The sequence below is a fragment of the Pelodiscus sinensis genome, chromosome 13 (genome assembly GCF_052426305.1).
Source record: "Pelodiscus sinensis isolate ZL-2025 chromosome 13, ASM5242630v1, whole genome shotgun sequence".
In the NCBI taxonomy this organism is placed as follows: Eukaryota; Metazoa; Chordata; order Testudines; family Trionychidae; genus Pelodiscus; species Pelodiscus sinensis.
The window spans coordinates 2,772,376-2,791,046 of record NC_143064.1 but is presented as its reverse complement, the minus strand read 5'-3'; the positions used below and the strand labels follow the sequence as shown (position 1 = coordinate 2,791,046).

The 18,671-nt window shown below is 54.1% G+C and overlaps 1 protein-coding gene across 2 annotated transcripts in view; it reads right to left on the bottom strand.

Annotated features, from left to right (window-relative positions):
* Positions 1–695: 695 nt before the first annotated feature.
* The window catches only part of SLC6A14 (solute carrier family 6 member 14), a 52,321-nt gene continuing 34,345 nt past the window's right edge, over positions 696–18,671 (bottom strand). For both annotated transcript variants that reach the window (XM_025190867.3, XM_075941177.2), the window contains 10 exons: positions 16,976–17,114; positions 15,131–15,263; positions 13,439–13,579; positions 10,933–11,161; positions 8,463–8,588; positions 7,811–7,929; positions 6,373–6,472; positions 5,332–5,441; positions 3,728–3,895; positions 696–2,490 (listed from right to left, as the gene is read on the bottom strand). In XM_025190867.3, coding sequence (XP_025046652.3) covers positions 2,341–2,490; positions 3,728–3,895; positions 5,332–5,441; positions 6,373–6,472; positions 7,811–7,929; positions 8,463–8,588; positions 10,933–11,161; positions 13,439–13,579; positions 15,131–15,263; positions 16,976–17,114 — 1,415 coding nt within the window. In that variant the 3' untranslated portion in view covers positions 696–2,340. The remainder of the gene's footprint in view (positions 2,491–3,727; positions 3,896–5,331; positions 5,442–6,372; positions 6,473–7,810; positions 7,930–8,462; positions 8,589–10,932; positions 11,162–13,438; positions 13,580–15,130; positions 15,264–16,975; positions 17,115–18,671) is intronic.

Genomic DNA, 18,671 nt, shown 5'->3' with positions numbered 1-18,671 from the left:
TTCTTTTATACCACTATCCACTTCTCCAAAGCCCCAGGCACCCTCGGCTGAGCCCATGGGTCCTGTTTGGGGTCAGTCGCAGTCCTCAAAGTGGGGTGTAAAGTTCTAGCAATAGCTCCCCCCCCCGGATTCTGTCCCTGCTCCCCTTGGCCAGGCGCAGACCAGAGCCCCTCCTCACACCCTGCACCAAAGTGAGCCACACTCAGCCTCAACCCACCCCAGCCTGCCCCTGGGGAGCCGCTGCTGGACCATGGGGTTGTTTCCATGACAACCCCGGGCCTGGAGGAACTTAGCACAGCCTGGAGGCTGCTCTAGCATATCCCAGCTCATGGCCGCCAAGGGGTCTGTCTGCCCGCTGGAATGGGGCAGCCCAGGACCCTGATAGGCCCAGTGCCAGCCACGCATTTCTCCATGCTGTAGGAATTCCCAGCTAGGGAAACCAAACCACTATCCGGGCCCTCTGTGCTGGGCCTGGATTGCAAGTCATGGCCAGGTCTGCGCTGTCGCTACAGACTTCTATTGCAAACGAACACCTCCAGGATGGGGCTGCCCCCTCCCCGCTTCAGCACCCCCCCTCGGTCCCCCGGCCTCGCTGCATTACAAAGCTGCCCTGACAACGTGGCGAAAGAGCCAGCGGGTGCTTTCTTCAGCCGATTCCTACCCACAAGGAGACAAAAGGCCCATCCGGTTCCGAGAACTGTAAAAACTCTGCACTTTATTTGCTAAAAACAGCAACACGACAGTTAAGTTATCACAAAAAGGCCAGTATAAAATCTAGGTTGATGTATACAGCACTTGGCTCTCTGTCCCCTTCAGTGTCCAGAATCGGTGACAGACCTCTGAGTGGGACTGCAACTTAACAACTTTGGCTCGTTGTTACAAAAAACAAAACACCCCACAATGAACACAAGAGAAAAATAAATCCCCCCCTAAATATTTAAATAGTAAAACATCAGAAATCCTCTATTCTATGGGCACACGGTTTAATTATTCATTGAATATGCCTGGGAGGGTAGGGGACAGGACTCAATGACCTCTCAAGGCCCCTTCCAGTTCTAGTGTGCTATGATCCCTGTATGGAGCTGGGCTCTCCTATCAGGATCCGCACGGTCTGCACCCATGGCCAGTCCGCCCGTTCCAGATCTGGCAGCAAACGAATGAACAAAGTCAGTGCTCCCAAACCTCACGAGATTCAGTGTTTGTTCTCAACGAGCCAGTTCCCAGAGTCATGTGATGATCCGCAAATCTCGATTTTCATTTAACAGTAAATAAGTTTCTAGCCCTGATGGATGGCTGGGAGCTGTGAACCGTAGCGGCTCAGCCACCAGGAGGCAAATAGAAAGAACTCAGTGCTCATGGCTTGGCAGCTGAGCCTGTGACCTGGGGGATCCCCACTCGTGAGTGTGGAGCGGTTGAGGCGGGTGGTGTGCCACGGCGGGACGGCAGTTATAACTTAGACTCGGGGGGAAATTCACCCCCCCCCCGTGCAGATCCCCAGCACAAGGCCCGGGGGCCCCGCCTCAGCTCTAGTCTGATGGCTTGAGGAGCAGGCAGGCCTGGCGGGGTGGCGCTTTGCCTGGAGTTCGGGAGCCAGAGGAGGCAAAGACGGGTGAAGCTGCGCCTGGCGCGGGAAGAACAGCCTGCCCGCAAGCACCAGCTTGCACATTTCAGCTCCGGCGCCAGCGCCAAGGCAGCTGGAGCTGCGAGGAGCGGGTGAGCGAGTGCAGGCGGCCTTTACACCCAAGAGGAACCCCAGCGGGAGCAGGGATAACTCGCCTTGCCACATTCTGCCCACGTTAAACGGCCCGGCAGCCCGGCCTTGCTCAGCGTCGAGAGGCACCCGCAACACAGACGCGCACGTCTCTCCGCACCGAGCTCTGAGGGACTGGAGCCAGGCCCCGACAGCAGCAGGTATTCGCTTTCCCTGGGCCGCCAAGCCGGGGAGCAGCAGCCCCTCTGCCCTGTTGCCGACCATCAGCCCATGCGGTGCCCAGTGTGGGCGGGGAAGCGCGTGGGCTTGTGGCCTGTTGGCGCGTGCCCAGCACGGAGCCCCATGGCTCCAGCCCATACAGGTGCGCACCACAGCACCCCCTCATCCCCCACAGCAGCATCTGCAGCCCAGGGCGCTGCGCATTCCTCCCCGGCCCTCCGCGCTGAGGGTGTATTTTCCGGCCCTCCTACCCTGGCGGCCTGGGCTTTCCTCTCCATGACTTGCCCCGCCCTGTGCAGACACGCTAACAATAAATACTACAGCTTTCCCTGGGGTTATTGCTATTTTCCAACGTTAAACAAAAAAAAATCACATTTGTATTCAGTATAAGGCAGCCCATGGCAGGCGTCTCATTCTAGCTTGTGCACGATGCCGTCCACAGTGGGGATCTCCTGGTCTTGCTCCTTGTGGGGATCTGTCATGTGGCTGTACCTCTCCCCTCGGTGGCACTCCAGGTAGGGACCCCAGTTAGCAGCTGGGCGGCAGCAGCTCATGATACGCTGAGAAGCAAAACAGCACAGTCTCAGGCACCGATAGGCCTTGGGAGGTTTGTGTTCTCTTCACCACCTTTCCTTTGGTATTTTTCACTTGACTAGTGGGGGGCAATCTAAGCACCAACCTCCCCAGCCACCACTTTCCCGTGGATTGTCACAGGAAAAGGCTAAAAGGCAAGACCACGTGATCACAGGAGCGGAGAGTGGAATAGGCCAGGACAGGCTAAGCTGCCCCGGCACAGCTACTGCACATTGGACCTCCCAAGTTCGGCACCCTCAGGACCTGACCAGTCCTGGAGGAGGGATTTTGCTGGACCAGGGGAGGTCATTTCTGACCTCCATGCTGCTGGCCCCACCCCACCGGCCCTCCTGGCTCCCCTGGCAGCCCAGCTAGGTCACATGTCCCAGACTTCCCTCTCCCCCTACACAGCTCAGCTCAACCGTGTGCTGACTCCTAGTCCCCCAGGCAGCTCAGCTGGGCCATGTCCTGGGCTCCTGCATCCCCCTGCCTCAGGCCAGGCTCCTGGCCCCCTCCCCACCGCCCTGCAGTGCACCGGGACTCTCTGATCTGGGAATATCCGTGGTCCGGTGTTGTGGGACCAGAAAGTCCCGGTTTATAGAGGTGCAGCCCATACTGACCCAGCCACTGGGTGCCTGGTCCCGCTGGAAATGGGCTTCTATGGGATGGGGCTGCCGTGTTGTGGCCCCAACCCCAGCCCTGCCGGCAGCCACGGAGCCAGGCTGCACCGCTGCAGCCCCAGCCTTCCCAGGCGGCTGGAGCACGTAGACAATTTTGGGAAACCTGTGCCTTCCAGTGCCTACAGTACTGGACAGCCATGGCTCTCTCGGTGCCTTTCCCAGCCCTGATGAGCTCCGGATGTCCTGAAAGCTGGTCTCTCACCCCAATGGGCTGCTCACTGTGTTTTTCTAATGCAGACTATGGCAGCCCTTCCTCAGCCAGCATGACCACGTGACGTCAGATTGGAAATGGCCGAGCTTAGCACTGGGATAACAACTGACGTGGGAAACGAGATCCTGGAGATCAGGGGTGTCTGGCATGTGCTTTACTATGGAGAACCGCTGGCCTTTGCAAAATGACTAACTCTCTGGGGATTGCTGATTGACTTCAGAGTGCCCCTTCCAATCCAAACCTCTCCAACAAAAGAAGTCAGGCTCTGATCCGGCCCCCTGAGCATTCAACAGAGGAGTTGGCCCTCCGGCCGCTGTTCGCTTAGGCCCTTACCTGCCACAGGTTCCCTTGAGCTTTGGCTATTTTAATGATTGCAACAATGGGAATCCAGATGATGCAGAAGACAATCAGGCACCAGCCCACTGCAGATCCCCACGTGGGGTATTCAACGGAGCCGTACTTGGGAGTGGAAAATGTCACCAGCGACCAGAACAAAATCACCTGTGCAAAAACAAAGAGAGGGAGACCAGGCAGGTGAGGCTGAGTCTGCTTTGCACCGATTGCAGAGCGCACCGTGAACCACTTCGTCGCCATGGGAGCCTCGGCAGCGTTGAAACGGATCTAAGCGGCTCCAGGTCTAAGCCTGCCTGCTGCTCAGGGGGTTGTTACCAAACGCCATCAGGCAATAAGACGGGTCATGCATCGCCCTCTGCTGAGCTGGAAGCATCCACTGACATGCGCGCAAGCGCTTCCTGCATTGTTTAAAAATATTTCAACACCCATGTTGCTAGGAAATCAGCCTCGCTCGGCAGGCGTGTTTCTCCCACGTTCGGGTGGCGTGCACAGGCATGCTCCGAGGATCTGGAAACATGGTTCACTGTACCTCTGTGCCCCAGCTGCACGGTTACGGGATATGGGGAAAGCAGGCCGAGGTAAGTTCTGGAGAACGTTCCTGCTCAGGTAAGATATTTGCAAGAAGCCTTCCCTCACGGGGATCCGCAAGAGAATAGAGGTACGTCGCGGCGAGAACGGGATGTGCGAGTTATGTAGGAGCAGCGGTTGGCTTGTTTCCCATCGTGCACGTGGTACAGTTATGAGGCACAGGGAAGCACCAGGTGGCGATGATCTGAGAGAACCCGAGGAGCGAGGGGTGTGGTGGTTGAACTGGTGTATCCCGGGTGTAACCCGTGTAGGGGAGTGAGTAGCTCAAATCCAGTTGGTCAGGACCGTGGAGGAAAGAGGGGGGTGGCTGCCGAGAGGAGATGTGTCAGAGGGATGAACGTGGGTTTCCACGTCAGGCCTGGGGCACCTGGAGCTTGGGGTGAGGAAGCGGAGGTGGCTGGTGGATTCGGAAATGGAGGATGCTGGGAAAAGCCGGTGCTGTTCTACTGGGCGCATGGAACCGCCAGCCCATAGGAAATCCCTCTCCCCTAAAATGGGGTAAGCCGGGTGACCAACATGGGGAAGGGGCTGGGCATGAGCCCTGAAACATCTGCCCTATGCACCAGTGGGGGATCTGGGGCCAGAACCTGCCCCATGCCAGTCAGCTTTTGGGGGTAGGGAGCCCAGGTCAGATGGCGCCCAGATCCTCCCCGTATTCAGATCCACACAGATCCTGAAACCCTTCCCCTCCTGCTCAGGCTGCCCACTAGCCCTGGTGTGGCAGCAAACTCCACCCTGCGCTGCAGGCCAGGAACGGCGCTATGGAGGCCCCGGTAGCTCTCACTTTCAACCAGTACTGAGTTGCTGTTGGTCTGATGGTCAGGAATGGCCCTTCGGCGCGCACGTGGAGAACCTCAGCAGAGCTGTTACGCCTGCTTTAAAGTGGGCTCCCAGGGGCCAAAGAGGCAGCCCCAAAGCTTTACTGGGAAACTGTTCAACATGGAACCAATATGTCCCTGGCCAGACGTGCACAGGGATCTGCCCACGGTACTTACACATAAGAGCACCGGGGTAATGAAGAACCAGCATGCTCGCCACCACAGCCAGAACCACCAGCTCTTCTTCCCAATCATCATCTCGATGTCTTCGATAAATCTGTTTCCTCCTGTGGAGAGATGGCCAAAGAGCGCACTGTCAGACCGGGTCTGGAGCGTGGGCTCAGGGGGTAGAGAGCACACGTCTGGGGAGCTCCAGGCAGCACGGATACAAGGCTCCTTACAACTGCACGTTCCTGGAGGATAGACTCACAGAACACTAGGACTGGAAGGGACCTTGAGACATCAAGTCCACTCCCTGCCCTCACAGCAGGACCCAGCACCATCTAGACCATCCCTGACAGGTGTGTGTGCAACCTGCTCTTAAATATCTCCAGAGATAGGGATTCCACAACCTCCCTGGGCAATTTATTCCAGTGTTTCACCACCTTGACAGGTAGGAAGTTTTTCCTAATGTCCAACCTAAACCTCCCTTGCTGCAGTTTAAGCCCATTGCTTCTTGTCCTGTCCTCAGAAGATAAGGAGAATAGTATTTCCCCTTCTCTTTGTGACAGCCTTTTAGGTACTTGAAAACTGCTACCATGTCCCCTCTCAGTCTTCTCCTTTCCAAACTAAACAAGCCCAATTCTTTCAGTCTTCCCTCATCGCTCATGTTCTCTAGACCTTTCAGCATTCTTGCTCTTCTCGGCCGTTATTCCGAAATAACTGTGCTGTGTAGACACACGCTGCGGGTCCCAATCCACGGACAGCCAGAAGCTGGGAATGGGTGACAGAAGAGGGATCACTTATTGATTCCCTGTTCTGTTCCCTCCCTGTGGGACACCTGGCACTGGCCAATGTGGGAGACAGGACGCCGGGCTGGAGGGACCTTTGGTCCGACCTAGTCTGGCCGCTCTGATGTTCTAATGATTTGGGACACGATCTTTTTAGCCGTTGAGATATTATGCACGTTCATCTGTAGAATGTTTCGGTTCCAGGTCTGTGGGAGAACTGGGATGATTCACGTTGCCACAGCTGGATTTTCCAGTGACAGTAATTTACCATAAATCCAGCTAATGCCTACGATTTCCAGCACCGCTGCAAACAGGATCCCCCATCCAGCACAGAAATGGTCCAGTAGGTTAACCCAGTAGATTCCTGCCTGCAAAGCAAACAACAGAGAGGTAGCTTTTTACCCAGGCCTCGTCACCTTTTGCACGGCTGCATGGAGAGCTTATGTCCATTGAATTAAACCTCAGCCTGGGTTTTTATTTAAAAGCCCTGCTTGTAGAGGTGCATCTCTCACTTTATTTCATTTCCTATTTGCATTGAAAATGGACAAGTGCATTGCACGGCATACTCCTGCTCACTACTGTAATAGCAAAGCCCATAGAACACCACACGAGGAGGCAGCAGGGTTTGAACCTGGGGTGCTAGAACAGCATCTTTTGTGGCTCGCGCTAGAGAGAGTTAAAGGAGTAGCTAGCAACACGTGTGGAAGTTGTGAGTCTATAAAGTGCTCCCAGACCCGGTTTTGTTTTTTAATTTTTTCCTCTGTTAGGCACTAGCCACTAGAGGGGGGCAAAGACCCAGAAGCTCCTCGTGCCTTACACAAACACACACTCCTATAAAACAGCACAAGGGGAAATAAGTGGAGAACTCCTCGTGTGACTTTCACGCACAAATAAACACGCCTATAAGCCCGTATGACAGGAACGAAATGGAGGGGGAATTACTGAATATTCTATGGGTTTAATTTACTTCCAAGTTCTCTTTTTCTCGTATCATAGGTCAGCTGCAGAGCGACAGACAGGTGGCCACCGGTTCCTGAGGGCATACTGCTTTGGGGGTGGGGTAGTTACAAATGTCAGTCGCTCTTTTTCGATATGGCCCTTAAAATTCAATCTTGACATCTTAAAAAGCAAGGGTCCCAAGAAAGTACATTCAGTGAACTAAAAAATAATCATAATACTAATAATCACTGTATGTCAGGGGCTAACCTGATTAGCCCTAAAAGCTTTGGACTGACTGATTTTTTGAGAGCTGACTATACCACTTCTATACAGCTGCCGTCTTAGGCAGTCAGTTCTGAATGAGACGACTGTCAATATCCACTCGCAGTCCCCACCTACCCTGCCGCAGACACGGTGGATAAATGTTCTAGATCATACCAACTAATCTCCTGAACCGAAGAAGCAAATTGAACGAAGGGCTCCTGGTCGTTAAAAGAACAGCTCACTAACAATCAGATACCGAAAGGCTCCTGTTTTAAAAAGTCATCGCGGAGGGCCGGATTCCGCAAATGCTGCCATTCGGGCTTGTTGGGCACATAGAGCGAGCCTGTGCTAAGGTGTCTGCAGAACATGGAGGTGACTTCTCTCCAAATGTTTTAACACAGGACTGCGATTCCTTGTCACATGGAGAAATGTTATATTGTCTCGTGCAAATCCTCTCCCCCTCTCCCCGCTGAACCATCCTTAAACCCATAACAATGTTGTACCTGAGTGACGCAGATGAGGCCAAGAAAAAACAGCAGCATGCATAACCCCAGGGTTACGGGAACCCTCAACTTTTTCATCATCGAGGGGAATATATCTTGTATGGTGGTTGTCACTGTTTCTGCAGGGGAAGAAAGAATTGTATTTGTTGGAACACAGGCAGTAAAATGAAGAAATGCAACTAACACTAACCGGAAACATTTTTTTGTTATTTTAAGCGTAACGGTGAGAATAACTGATTTTTTTTATTATTATTTTGTCACTAGCTGTTCTGAAAATAAATAAATAAATGTCGTCAGCTTGAATTGACGACGTGAAATGAAGATTTTTCAAATGTTTCCACAAACTGAAGAGTTGAAATGAAATCATTCTGCACCGAATAAAACATAGGGTTCCAACTGAAATTTTCAATGCATTTTAAAAATGTCTCCCACGTACATGTGAAGGGAATTTCTACACAAAACGCCACTGGAAATTGAAAAAGTAAAAGGTTTGGTTTGGAAAACGTCAGAATTAAATGGTGGGTTTTCTGGAAGGGCCTGGAAATGGACATGAAGTTTTGAAATGTTTTGGTTAATCCAAATCTGAGTGTTTTGAAGAAAGAAAAAATCAGCTGACAAATGTGACCCTGCTCTAACGTCACGTCCTACTCACCTATGGAAGCGAACTGAGAGTCAAGCCCCAAGAGTAGAAGCATGAAGAAAAATAAAAATGACCAAAGAGGGGCGACGGGTAACTTGGAGAGAGCCGACGGATAGGCGACAAATACCAAATCAAAGCCTGAGAGAGAGGAGGAAGAGATTCGTTAGCATCACAACCCAGTCAATGAAAAATTGATTCATTTCTCTTCAGCTTAAATAACAGGAAATGACACCAGAACTTGGAGCTCAAAGAGAGCGGCTGGTCTGGCAATTGCAAAACTAAAATCCCCACTGACGTCAATGGAAGTTTTGCCATTCGCGATAGCCAGAGCAGGACGGGGCTGGAAATTGCTGAACCGAACTTTACCAAAGCTCAGGTGTGTTAGCTCTGGTTGAACAGCATCGCTGTAAGAGATGCCAGATTGAACCAACAGCCAAACTCCCACTGGGTTCAGCCCCCCAAATCCATCATTTATATCTATGGCACAGATCTAGAGTCTTGCTCTGTAATGTGGCAAGTTACTAGTCATCTCTGCGGAAAAACCCAAACCACATTTCATTACAGGTCGAACCTCTCTAGTCTGGCACCCTCGGACCCTGACTAGGACTGTACCAGAGAATTTGCCGGACCACAGGAGTCAATATTGTCTAGCAGCGTTACCAACACTACTTGCTGGGCTCTGAGAAGGGGTTGATTAGAGTTAACTAGCAGCACAGAACACCGAGAGCCTGTAAGCAAACTTTATGGGCCTGTGAGAAACTTAGCCAGCTGTCCACTTTTCGCAGGTGTGGCCAACTCCAGTCATTCTGGGTGACGGATGTTTCCAGACCAGAGAGTTCTGGACTAGAGAGGTTCAGCCTGCACTTCTGTTCCGATGTGAATCGGCTGACAGCTCAGGCAGATCCCAAATGACAAAGGATTGAAACAGCAATTCATAGACAGAGGAGAGGTGACATCCCCCTGGTGAGACAGTCCGGCTTCCCAAAGGCCTGTGCGCTACTTTAGAATCACAAAAGCCCTGTTTGGAGCATTTCAATGGGTCTTAAGCCATGCACAGGTCTTATGTATGGAGTACGTGTCACCTACAATTTGGGGGATGTACTAACCTGTTTAAGGCAATAGGACAAATAGAATTATTATCAAGCCTGTATTTTTATGATTAAAAATGTCCCCGTCTATTATCTTATGTATTAATCTGTCATTGCTCCTGCCTGGCAGCTGAGCAGGCCCGGCCTTTGGGCAAGGCGAGTGAGGCAGTCATCTTGGGCCCCGCAGCTCCATGCATTATGGGCCCCACACTGCCCAGCTCCTGGCCCTGCCCACCAGGCCGGGAGCCGTGCGGCTTAGCATGCTGCCTTGAGGCCCACACTCTCCTTGGCCAAGCCTGCAGCTGAGACACATTTGATACATAGGGTGGGATTTTCAATAGCACCTTAGTGACTTGGGAGAAGTCCCATTGACTTACGGCCGAGAACAAAGTCAACCGGCGTTGGAAACCTGGATTGATGGTGGCACCTGTTCTAGACGGGGTTCTCTCCCTGTGAAAGAACAGGTACACAGCTTGGGAGTCCTCCTGGACCCTTCTTTAAAACCAGATTTGGAAACCAGATTTCTTCGGTGGCCAGGAGTGCTTTAGGGCAGCTTCGTCTGATCCGCCAGCTGCGACCCTTCCTGAGCAAGCATGACTTGGCCACAGTGATCCAGGCTCTTGTTACATCCCAACTGGATTACTGTCATGCACTTTATGCCTCTAAAGAGCCTTTGGAAACTTCAACTGGTCCAGAATGCGGCTGCTCAAGTCTTAACGAATACCCGTTATACGGAGCACATGATGCCAGGGCTTCAGCAGCTGCACTGGCTCCCGGTATGTTTCCAGGCACAATTTAAGGTTTTGGTAATGGCCTATAAAGCCCTAAATGGGTTGGGTCCAGGGTATCTGAAGGACCATCTTCTCCCATATGAACCTGCCGGGGATTGAGGTCGGCTAGGGAGGCTCTGCTCAGGGTTACCCCACTTATTGAGGTGAGATTAACATCTACGCAGAACAGGGCCTTCTCGGCTTTTACTCCCAACCTCCTCTTCCTCGGCGCCAACGCTAGAATTGTTTCAGCATCAGGCTAAAGCTACCCTTTTAATTAGTGCTTTTATTATTGTATGAGTATGTTCCTCTTCTTGATATTTTAGCAGGTTTTATGTCCCTCTGGGGTCTCGTATTTTAACTTTTTATATAAATTTGTATTGTGTTTAAAAATGTTGTAAGCCACCTCGAATATTTTAAATAGAGAGGCAGTGTAAAATATTTAAATAAATAACTAAATAACTAAATAAAATAAACCCGGGACAAAACGGCCTCCTCATTCCGAGCGTCACTGCGGTGGTAGCGCATGGCCCCAGTGGACTACAGTCAGAGCAGCTGAGCCGAAACCGGGTTAGAAAACGGAGAGGAAAGCTTTGGAATAAACAGCGAGACTCTTGCACTGACCTGAGTCCACCACTTCCGAGACGGGTTTGTCTGCCAGGAAAGCCATGTGTCCCAAAACGGAGAATATCGCAAAGCCGGCAAACACACTGGTGAGACAGTTTACTAAACAAACGGTAATGGCATCGGAATAGCAGTTGTTATGGAACTTATTGTAAGAGGAGAGCGCGACCAGCCCTCCCCAGGCCACCGACAGGGAGAAGAAGATCTGGGTAGCTGCGTCTTTCCAAACCTAAAAGGAAAATAATTGGAGGTAAGTTCTGGTATGCGTCCCAAGCTACGTGTTCCAACCCGGTCGGTGCACTCTGGCAGGGCTGCTGCCTTTCTTTAAGACGATAATTGCATGTGAATTTCAGTGAGAAGTGTCAATATCAATGAACCTGAGGAGTGAAGTTTCCTAACCAAAGGGCAGGAAGGCTGGTCTTGTGCTTATGGCATGGGACCACAATCCTGGAGATCTTTGGCCTTTGGCCACTGATCTCCTGTGAGGCCTTGGGCAAATGTCCACATGCACTCTGTGCTTCAGTTTCCTAAAATGTAAGACTAATGGGGATAGTATTTTCTTGCTGCACTGGGATGAGGAGACGTTATTCACTGATGTGCCTGGAAAGTGCTGGAGCTGCAGCGGCCATGGAGAGGTGCTTCTCACCTGACTCCGAGCTGCTGTGGTCAGAGAGGGCTGGGGCTGTTCTTTCTCCCCAGGACAGCCTGCAGACTGCACACCTCACCCCCAGCCCCATCCCAGAGCAATGACTGAAATGACACATCCACATTTTCATTTTATTTTCTAAAAAATCAAATTAATTGAGTTAATGACCCGAGCTAACTTCCAGGGGAAGGCCTAGGTTCAAGGTGGCCTGTCTCAGACTGGAAGCTGGGTACAGGGAGATTCAAATACCGCTCAGCTGATTAGCAGAGTGCCCACAGCTAGGTTTGTGTTGCTATGGGTGGTGCACATGCAGTGGTGCATGTAAACAATTATTCCACACATGGATGGAAAAAGCCCATGCATGGAGGGATAAGATTAGAGGGAACAGTGTTAAGGACCCAAGCAATGCTGGGTGAGCCTTTTAGTACATAAATAAAACAGACTGCACTGGCAATCTTTGGATGCTCCCACCCATTCTGTGCCATCGATTCACCTCAGACTGGGACTACTTCTGTGTCTGGGAAGGCAGCCCCGGGTTATGCCAATGTTTCAGGTCCTGTGCAGCAGACGCCCACTCACTGAGAGCCCAGGAGCTCAAACGATGCAGCAAGAAAATGGCAGCCATCATCACCGGGACAGAGCTGAGGTGGGAACGGACAGCCCGTGTGGAAGGCCCAGGAGCTGTCCCCATCCCCCGGCCAGCCTTGAGAGCAGCGCGCTGGGAAGAACCACCTGAGCGTTGGCCTCAAAAGGGGAACTGAGGCTGGAGGAAACCCCAGAGAAGCGCCATTCCGGGAGCAAGTTTCCGCCCCTCACTCTGCCCTGAGCTAACGTCCAGGGCAAGGCCTAGGCTGGTCTCAAACTGAAGCTCACTCGAGAAGCCGGCTGATAAAACGCCCTGGAATTCATGCCGGCCCAAGCAGGCAGCCCTCAGAGTCACTCTCCCGGGGCGCAGCGCACCCCCGGGCCACCCGGCACGGTCCTGGCTCGCCAGCAGAGTTACACACGCCTGAGGAACGGAGGGTGGTAACACGGAAACCGGGGCTGGCGCTGTGTCGCCAGGCAGCCCTCCCCGGCCCCTTTCGTTCCAGTGCTGCAGGAGAAGGCCCCTTCCGGCTCCCTGGGCTCAGGAGGGGGACAGACGGTTGCCCTGTAAATGTGGGTTTCTGGCAGGCGTCACCGCGGGCAGCAGGTATCATAGGCCAGGGAAGGCCTTGCCTCCTCAAACTGCCACAGCCGGGCCCGCCCATGCTCCACCACAGCCCCTCTCCCCCCTTGCAGGGCCAGAGGCTGGGGCGTCCCGTGCAGCTGTCCTGGCTCGGGGGCCGGTGGCTCAGCTGCGGAGGGGGATCCCTGGTCCGGCCGGCAGACGTAGGCCAGGGAAGCTGGGTCTGCACCTCCCGGCTCTGCTCTCCGATGCTCCAGGACTGGTGCAGGCCACAGCTGGGCCACCCCCGGCTTGCTGCACTGCCCACCAACTCTCCAGAGCTCTAGGGCCAGGGCAGGCTGGGGGTGCCCTATCCCAGGCTGGGGGCACTACCCTGGGGCAAGGGGGGCTCTGGGCAGGGTCCAGCAGTGGCCCCAGTGTCTGTGGGGGGCAAGAAGGGAAGGGGCCTTGCTGGGAAGGAGCAGGGCTGGGGAAGCTCGCCTCCCCAAGCCACCAGGTCATCCAGCAAGATCCCACTGTAGATACTCACGGGGCGGGGGGGATACGAGTCTGGCTTGGGGGAGGCGACTGTATCCCAGAACCTGAGCCCCGTGCCGGCCGTTACGAAGGCTGAGGCTGCGTCACTACCCGCTGCGCCCGGGACGCTCGTGTCTTCTGCTTTCACACCCCCTTCCCCGCCCCCCGTGCCTCACCTCGGCCTCCATCAGCTTGGTGAAGTTGGACTGCGTCCCGATGTAGTACTCGATGCCGTTCCGGGCGCCCTCCAGCGTGGCCCCTCGCACCAGCAGGATGACGAGGACGACGTAGGGGAAGAGCGCGGTGAAGTACACAACCTGCCGAGAGACACCGAGGGAGGGGCGTTACGGTGGGGGGGAAAGAACCCGACACGGGCCTGAGCCAAACACGCCTGGCAGGGCGGGAAGAGCCTGGGTGTGAACGTTCCCTGGGGCCACGGGCCTTGCGCACCACAGAGCAACCGACCCACCCACCCACCCTGGACATGGCTCGTGCTGCCGGTTTTCTTGTCGTTACCTCGGTTATGGAGCCGGCCGGGCCGGGGGCGCCTCGCAGCGCAGTGCGTCATGCTGCAGAATTGCACACGGCCCCGCTGACTCTATGAACCCCTCTCTGATTGCCCCGGGACACCCCGTGCGCGTGCTGGAGAGAAGGGCCTACAGGCCTCATGCAGAGCCAGTGCCCAGCACCCCGAAGGGCGAGAAGGAACTAGAGGCTGGGTGCTGAAGAGCCCGTGGCCGGCCAAGCGCCTGCGCTCTACTCAGAGCGGCCGGGATGGAAGCCAGCATGGCCCAAAGCAGCAGTGCTGGACACTTGGAATGGGGGCCATTGAACCAAACTGCAAACCCCATACATAATGGGGGTGCTGCAGTCCCCCATCCTGCACCCTTCTTCTAGCACCTACGGCCCCAAGCGGCAGAAGGAGACAGAAATTGTGCTGCAGAGAAGAGCTGGAGGCAGAGAAAAGGGATGGGGAGCAAGACAAGGAGACAGATATCATGGAGGAAAGGAAAGAAAACCAAGGTCACTGGGTGCAGGGAGTTGGAGATCTAGAGGGGAAAGACAGAAACAGACACAGAATCCTAGAATCCTAGCGCACTAGACCTGGGAGAGACCTCGAGAGTCATCGAGTCCAGTCCTCTGCCCTCACAACAGGACTAAGCACCATCTGGACCATCCCTGATTGATGTCTGACCAACCTGCTCTTAAATATCTCCAGAGATGGGGATTCCACAACCTCCCTGGGCAATTTATTCCAGTGTTTCACCACCCTGACAGGTAGGAAGTTTTTCCTAATGTCCAGCCTAAACCTCCCTTGCACAGAAGGAAGAATGAGAGAAGGATGGGGAGTGGAGAAAGCGGGCCTGCGGGCCAGGCCCCACACAGGAAAATGAGGAGCGCTCTTGCCCCACCTGACAGGGGGAGAGGAGCCCTCGTTAGGCCTGGCAGGGCCCATGGCTGTCGCAGCTGGCAGAGGGGGGTTTTCACGTTGCCGTGGAGGCTGACTGGGGTTCTGAATGAACGGTCTGTGCGGCCCGGCAGAGGTGTGACTGCAGCCCATCCCCACGCTAGCCGGCTCCCAAAATGCCGGCAGGCCAGGCTGGCCGCTTGAGCACAGCCCCGGGCGGCGGGAGGACTCGCAGAGCCAGGGGTTATCGTCACAGGGGCTAGGAGCTCAGAGCCGGCGTGGGAGCCTGCAGGGGCAGCCGTCACACCTCTGAGGGCCGCACAGACATCGCCTGAGGACAGAGAGGCTGGCCCAGCGGGCCGGAGTGTGCGGTGCAGGGGTGTCTCTCTGTCCAGGGAAGCTGGGATCGTCCCCGGGCAGGGCGAGGCCCGGAGACCTAGCGTGGGCTCCCCCGGCTCACCTTTCCTGAAGACTTTATTCCTTTAAATAAGGCCGCTCCGACGATCAGCCAGGACAGGAGCAGGCAGAGGGCCAAGTACCAGACAATTTCACCCGTCTCGTCCAGCCCGCTGGAGCGCCGCAGGGCGACTTTGCTGAAAGCAGAGGAGAGCATGATGAGCGTCGCCCGGCTCACGGCACAGCCTGCCAGCGGCTGCGCGAGGAGTCCCGCGGAGCATCCGAAGCCAGCGCGGGAGAGGGGCGGGGCACGTCTCGCGGGTGCTGTCACATGCATCTCCATCCTTTGGTGCACGCAGCCTGCCAGACCCTCCCCTCCGCCACCTAGCCGGGCTCGGCAGTGTGTCCTGTTAGGAGCCAGGTCAGAACGCTGAAGCCTCTGCTGATTTCAAGCCCTTAGCGTACATCCTCCGTCATAGGGCGAATACTGTCTGGTTAAAAGTGGCGCAGCAAAGAGCGGGGGTCGGCTTGTCAACGGGTCATTGCGCTTTTTAGATTTGTTTTAAACTGGGGCGGAGGTCGGCTAACTTCAGTTCCCAGCTCAGCAGGGCAAAACGCTGGCGCACCGGGACGTCTTATGTACCCGGAGTGTCTGCAGGCACGGATTCCCTTTCCTCCCATTGGTTGCTGTTCACTGTTGCCAGCCACTGGGAGCTGCAGGAAGTGACACGGGCAGAGGACGTCCTGGCTGCCTCTTCCTACTGCTCCCGTTGGCCAGAAACGGCGACTCGCAGACACTGGGAGCTCAGAGGCTCTGTGCCTGCAGACGCCCCAGGTAAACAAAACGCTGACGAGCTGTGACGGGAAGTTTGCAAACAGCTGATAGAGAGTTGGCTTACGTACAGGTCACTGCATAGTCACATTTTTTTAACTTGGGGGGGGTCAGCTTATGAACGAACGGGCTTATGATCGAGTATACACGGCACATTCCATTGACTTCCCCAGTAGCAGGGCAGGCTTGCGGGACGGGGGGACATCTGGTTTCTCCCTCTGCCTCGAGTCAATGCTCCATAGTGTATAGACCCGGCTGGGGACAGAGCCAGCTGGGGGCAGGAGCAGATGGACGAGCCCAGCAACAAGCCACTCTATGGGGAGCACGACTTCACTTCCTGTCCTCTTCCGGCGTGTCAGGAACCAGGGGCCTCCGGCCTCACCCCCCTGCAAGGTGTGAACCGATGGCTCTGTCCATCATCACACCCCAGAGGCTCACCCACCTGCACATGCCCATTCTAAACACATCCCTGTCCTGGGTGGTGGTCTACGATCACAGGGGTAGAAACGGCAAGAGGCTGGCTGAATATTTTTAACATCCCAGTTAGGGAGAAAGCCTGTACCTTCTGGCTGGGGGCGTAAGGGGGAAACTTCCCTAGTTGGATTATTTATTTCTTAGTAATTCATTCATTCTTGCGCTTCTCTGGGCTGGGCAGTACATTTGTCACCCCGATTAGTATTGAATGTTTTCCTGGACAGACCTCTCCGATTTAGTTTACAGACCCATGAGCTTGGCCCAAAACTGTCTCTGGGAAAGCAGGATGGGCTGCGCAGAGGGTCCCTGCCAGTGCCGGATTTATGCACAAGCTAAATTTAGGGTCTCAGAAGGTCCTCTAAATACAAAAAAGTGGCTAGTGTTTAGTTGCATCCTCATCTACATGCTGGTATCGATGCAAATTTAAAACGTTATTCTATTATTTCTATTATAGGATTGCATTGTCCTTTCTGTTAGAATAACGCACATTTTTGTAATGCTCTGGGGCCTTTTAAACTTAGGTCCTCAGCGTGTCTTAATCTGGCTCTGATTCCTCCAGCCCCCCATCCAGCACACGCCGATCTTAGAAGAGGGGATACTTACTTCCAGTACTGCTCACTGGGGGGCTGCACCTGTTTATACGTCATGCTGCCGTTGAGACAGGTTAGATTGTTGCTGGTGACAAAGGAGTAGTTTGTGTGAATGACGGTCCCGTTCAGTAGGGTTGTATTGCAATCACTCACTGAAAGAGAAAGGATTGTTGGTGTCCGAGGGGGGATTAACATAAGAACACAAGAACGGTGATACTGGATCAGACCAAAGGTCCATCTAGCCCAGTAGCCTGTTTGCCGACAGTGGCCAGCACCAGGTGCCCCAGAGAGGGTGGACCGAAGACAATGATCAACAGCTTTGTCTCGTGCCATCCATCTCCAGGGACACCATTTCTATCCCCTGGCTAATAGCCTTTTATGGACCTAACCTCCATGAAATTATCTAGCTTCTCTTTAAACTCTGTTATAGTCCTAGCCCTCACAGCCTCCTCTGGCAAGGAGTTCCACAGGTTGACTGTGCACTGTGTGAAGAAGAACTTTCGTTTATTAGTTTTAAACCTGGCTTGGATTATAGTGAGTGCCTCTTGTGGGCTGTTAGGGCAGCGTTTCCCAACATATGCGTCGGGACCCAAATACGGGTCGCCATTACATTTCAAAAGGGTCGCCAAGTGTCTCCCCAGGTAGCTCTGCCTCCCTCCTCCTGCTGTTTTTGAGTTGCCTTGGGTCACCAGGTCTTCCTGAATTGTCAAAATTGGTCCCCACCTGGAAACAATTGGGAACCGCTGCGTTAGGGCATCAATTTGTATCCTTGCCGCAACTGGAATAACTCCAAAGAGACCCCGCCCACCACGTTCACATGAGAATTGGGCTCCACTTCCAAACACCACCGGGGGACGGGGGGTTCAGCTCTGGGAACCTGGTTGGCCTAACGTAAGGCTCAGAAGTTTCTGCAAAAATCAGAGCTAGGTGCAGGTAGGGTTTCAAATGTTTTGGGAGTCGAAGGACCAGATGCAGGATTTCAGCTCATACCTGTCCTATTTCACACTGACAGGGACAGCCGGGCATTATTTCTAGTTCTCTTTAAAATGGACCCCAAATCTCTTGGCTACCATTTCAGCCAACCAAGAGTTGGTCAATGCACTCCGTGCTATCAGCACGAGGATTTCTTTGACATGAAACCCTGGTGAAATTCTAGGCAGTATTTGGGGGCAATTAGTCTGACTTTAATCCACCACATTTCATAGGCAACAACCATTTTGGGATCAGTCCTTTCCAGGAGTAGCTCCTTCAAATGCATAAATGTAAAACTGAAAAAACACGTCAGACTGGAAGTCTACGATAAAATATTCAACTGAAGTGCAGGATGGGAAATTACATTTTCAAAATAAACTTTTCAATAATGCATGCATACGGCCAGTCGGTGGTGTAGCGAGGGAGTGGGGGGCAGTTGTCCCCCGGTGCCAAGGTAGGGGGGCACCACGCTAGGGGGGCCCTCTGCTCCCCCTGTCATCCCTGAGCTCCTCTGCTCCTCCTCTGCCTGCCGGCACTGGCTGGAGCCTCCTCCCCACCTCTCTGCCCCCAGCCCAACCCTCCTCCATCTCTGCCAGCGGGTTAGTGCATGCGGGGCCCTGACCCCAAACTGGAGGGGGGCAGGGGAAGATGCAGTACAAGCTCCGCCCCGTCCTCCCAGGGTCAGGCTCATCCGTGTTCCAGGTTCAGGGCCCCACCACATGGAGGCAGCTGGAGGG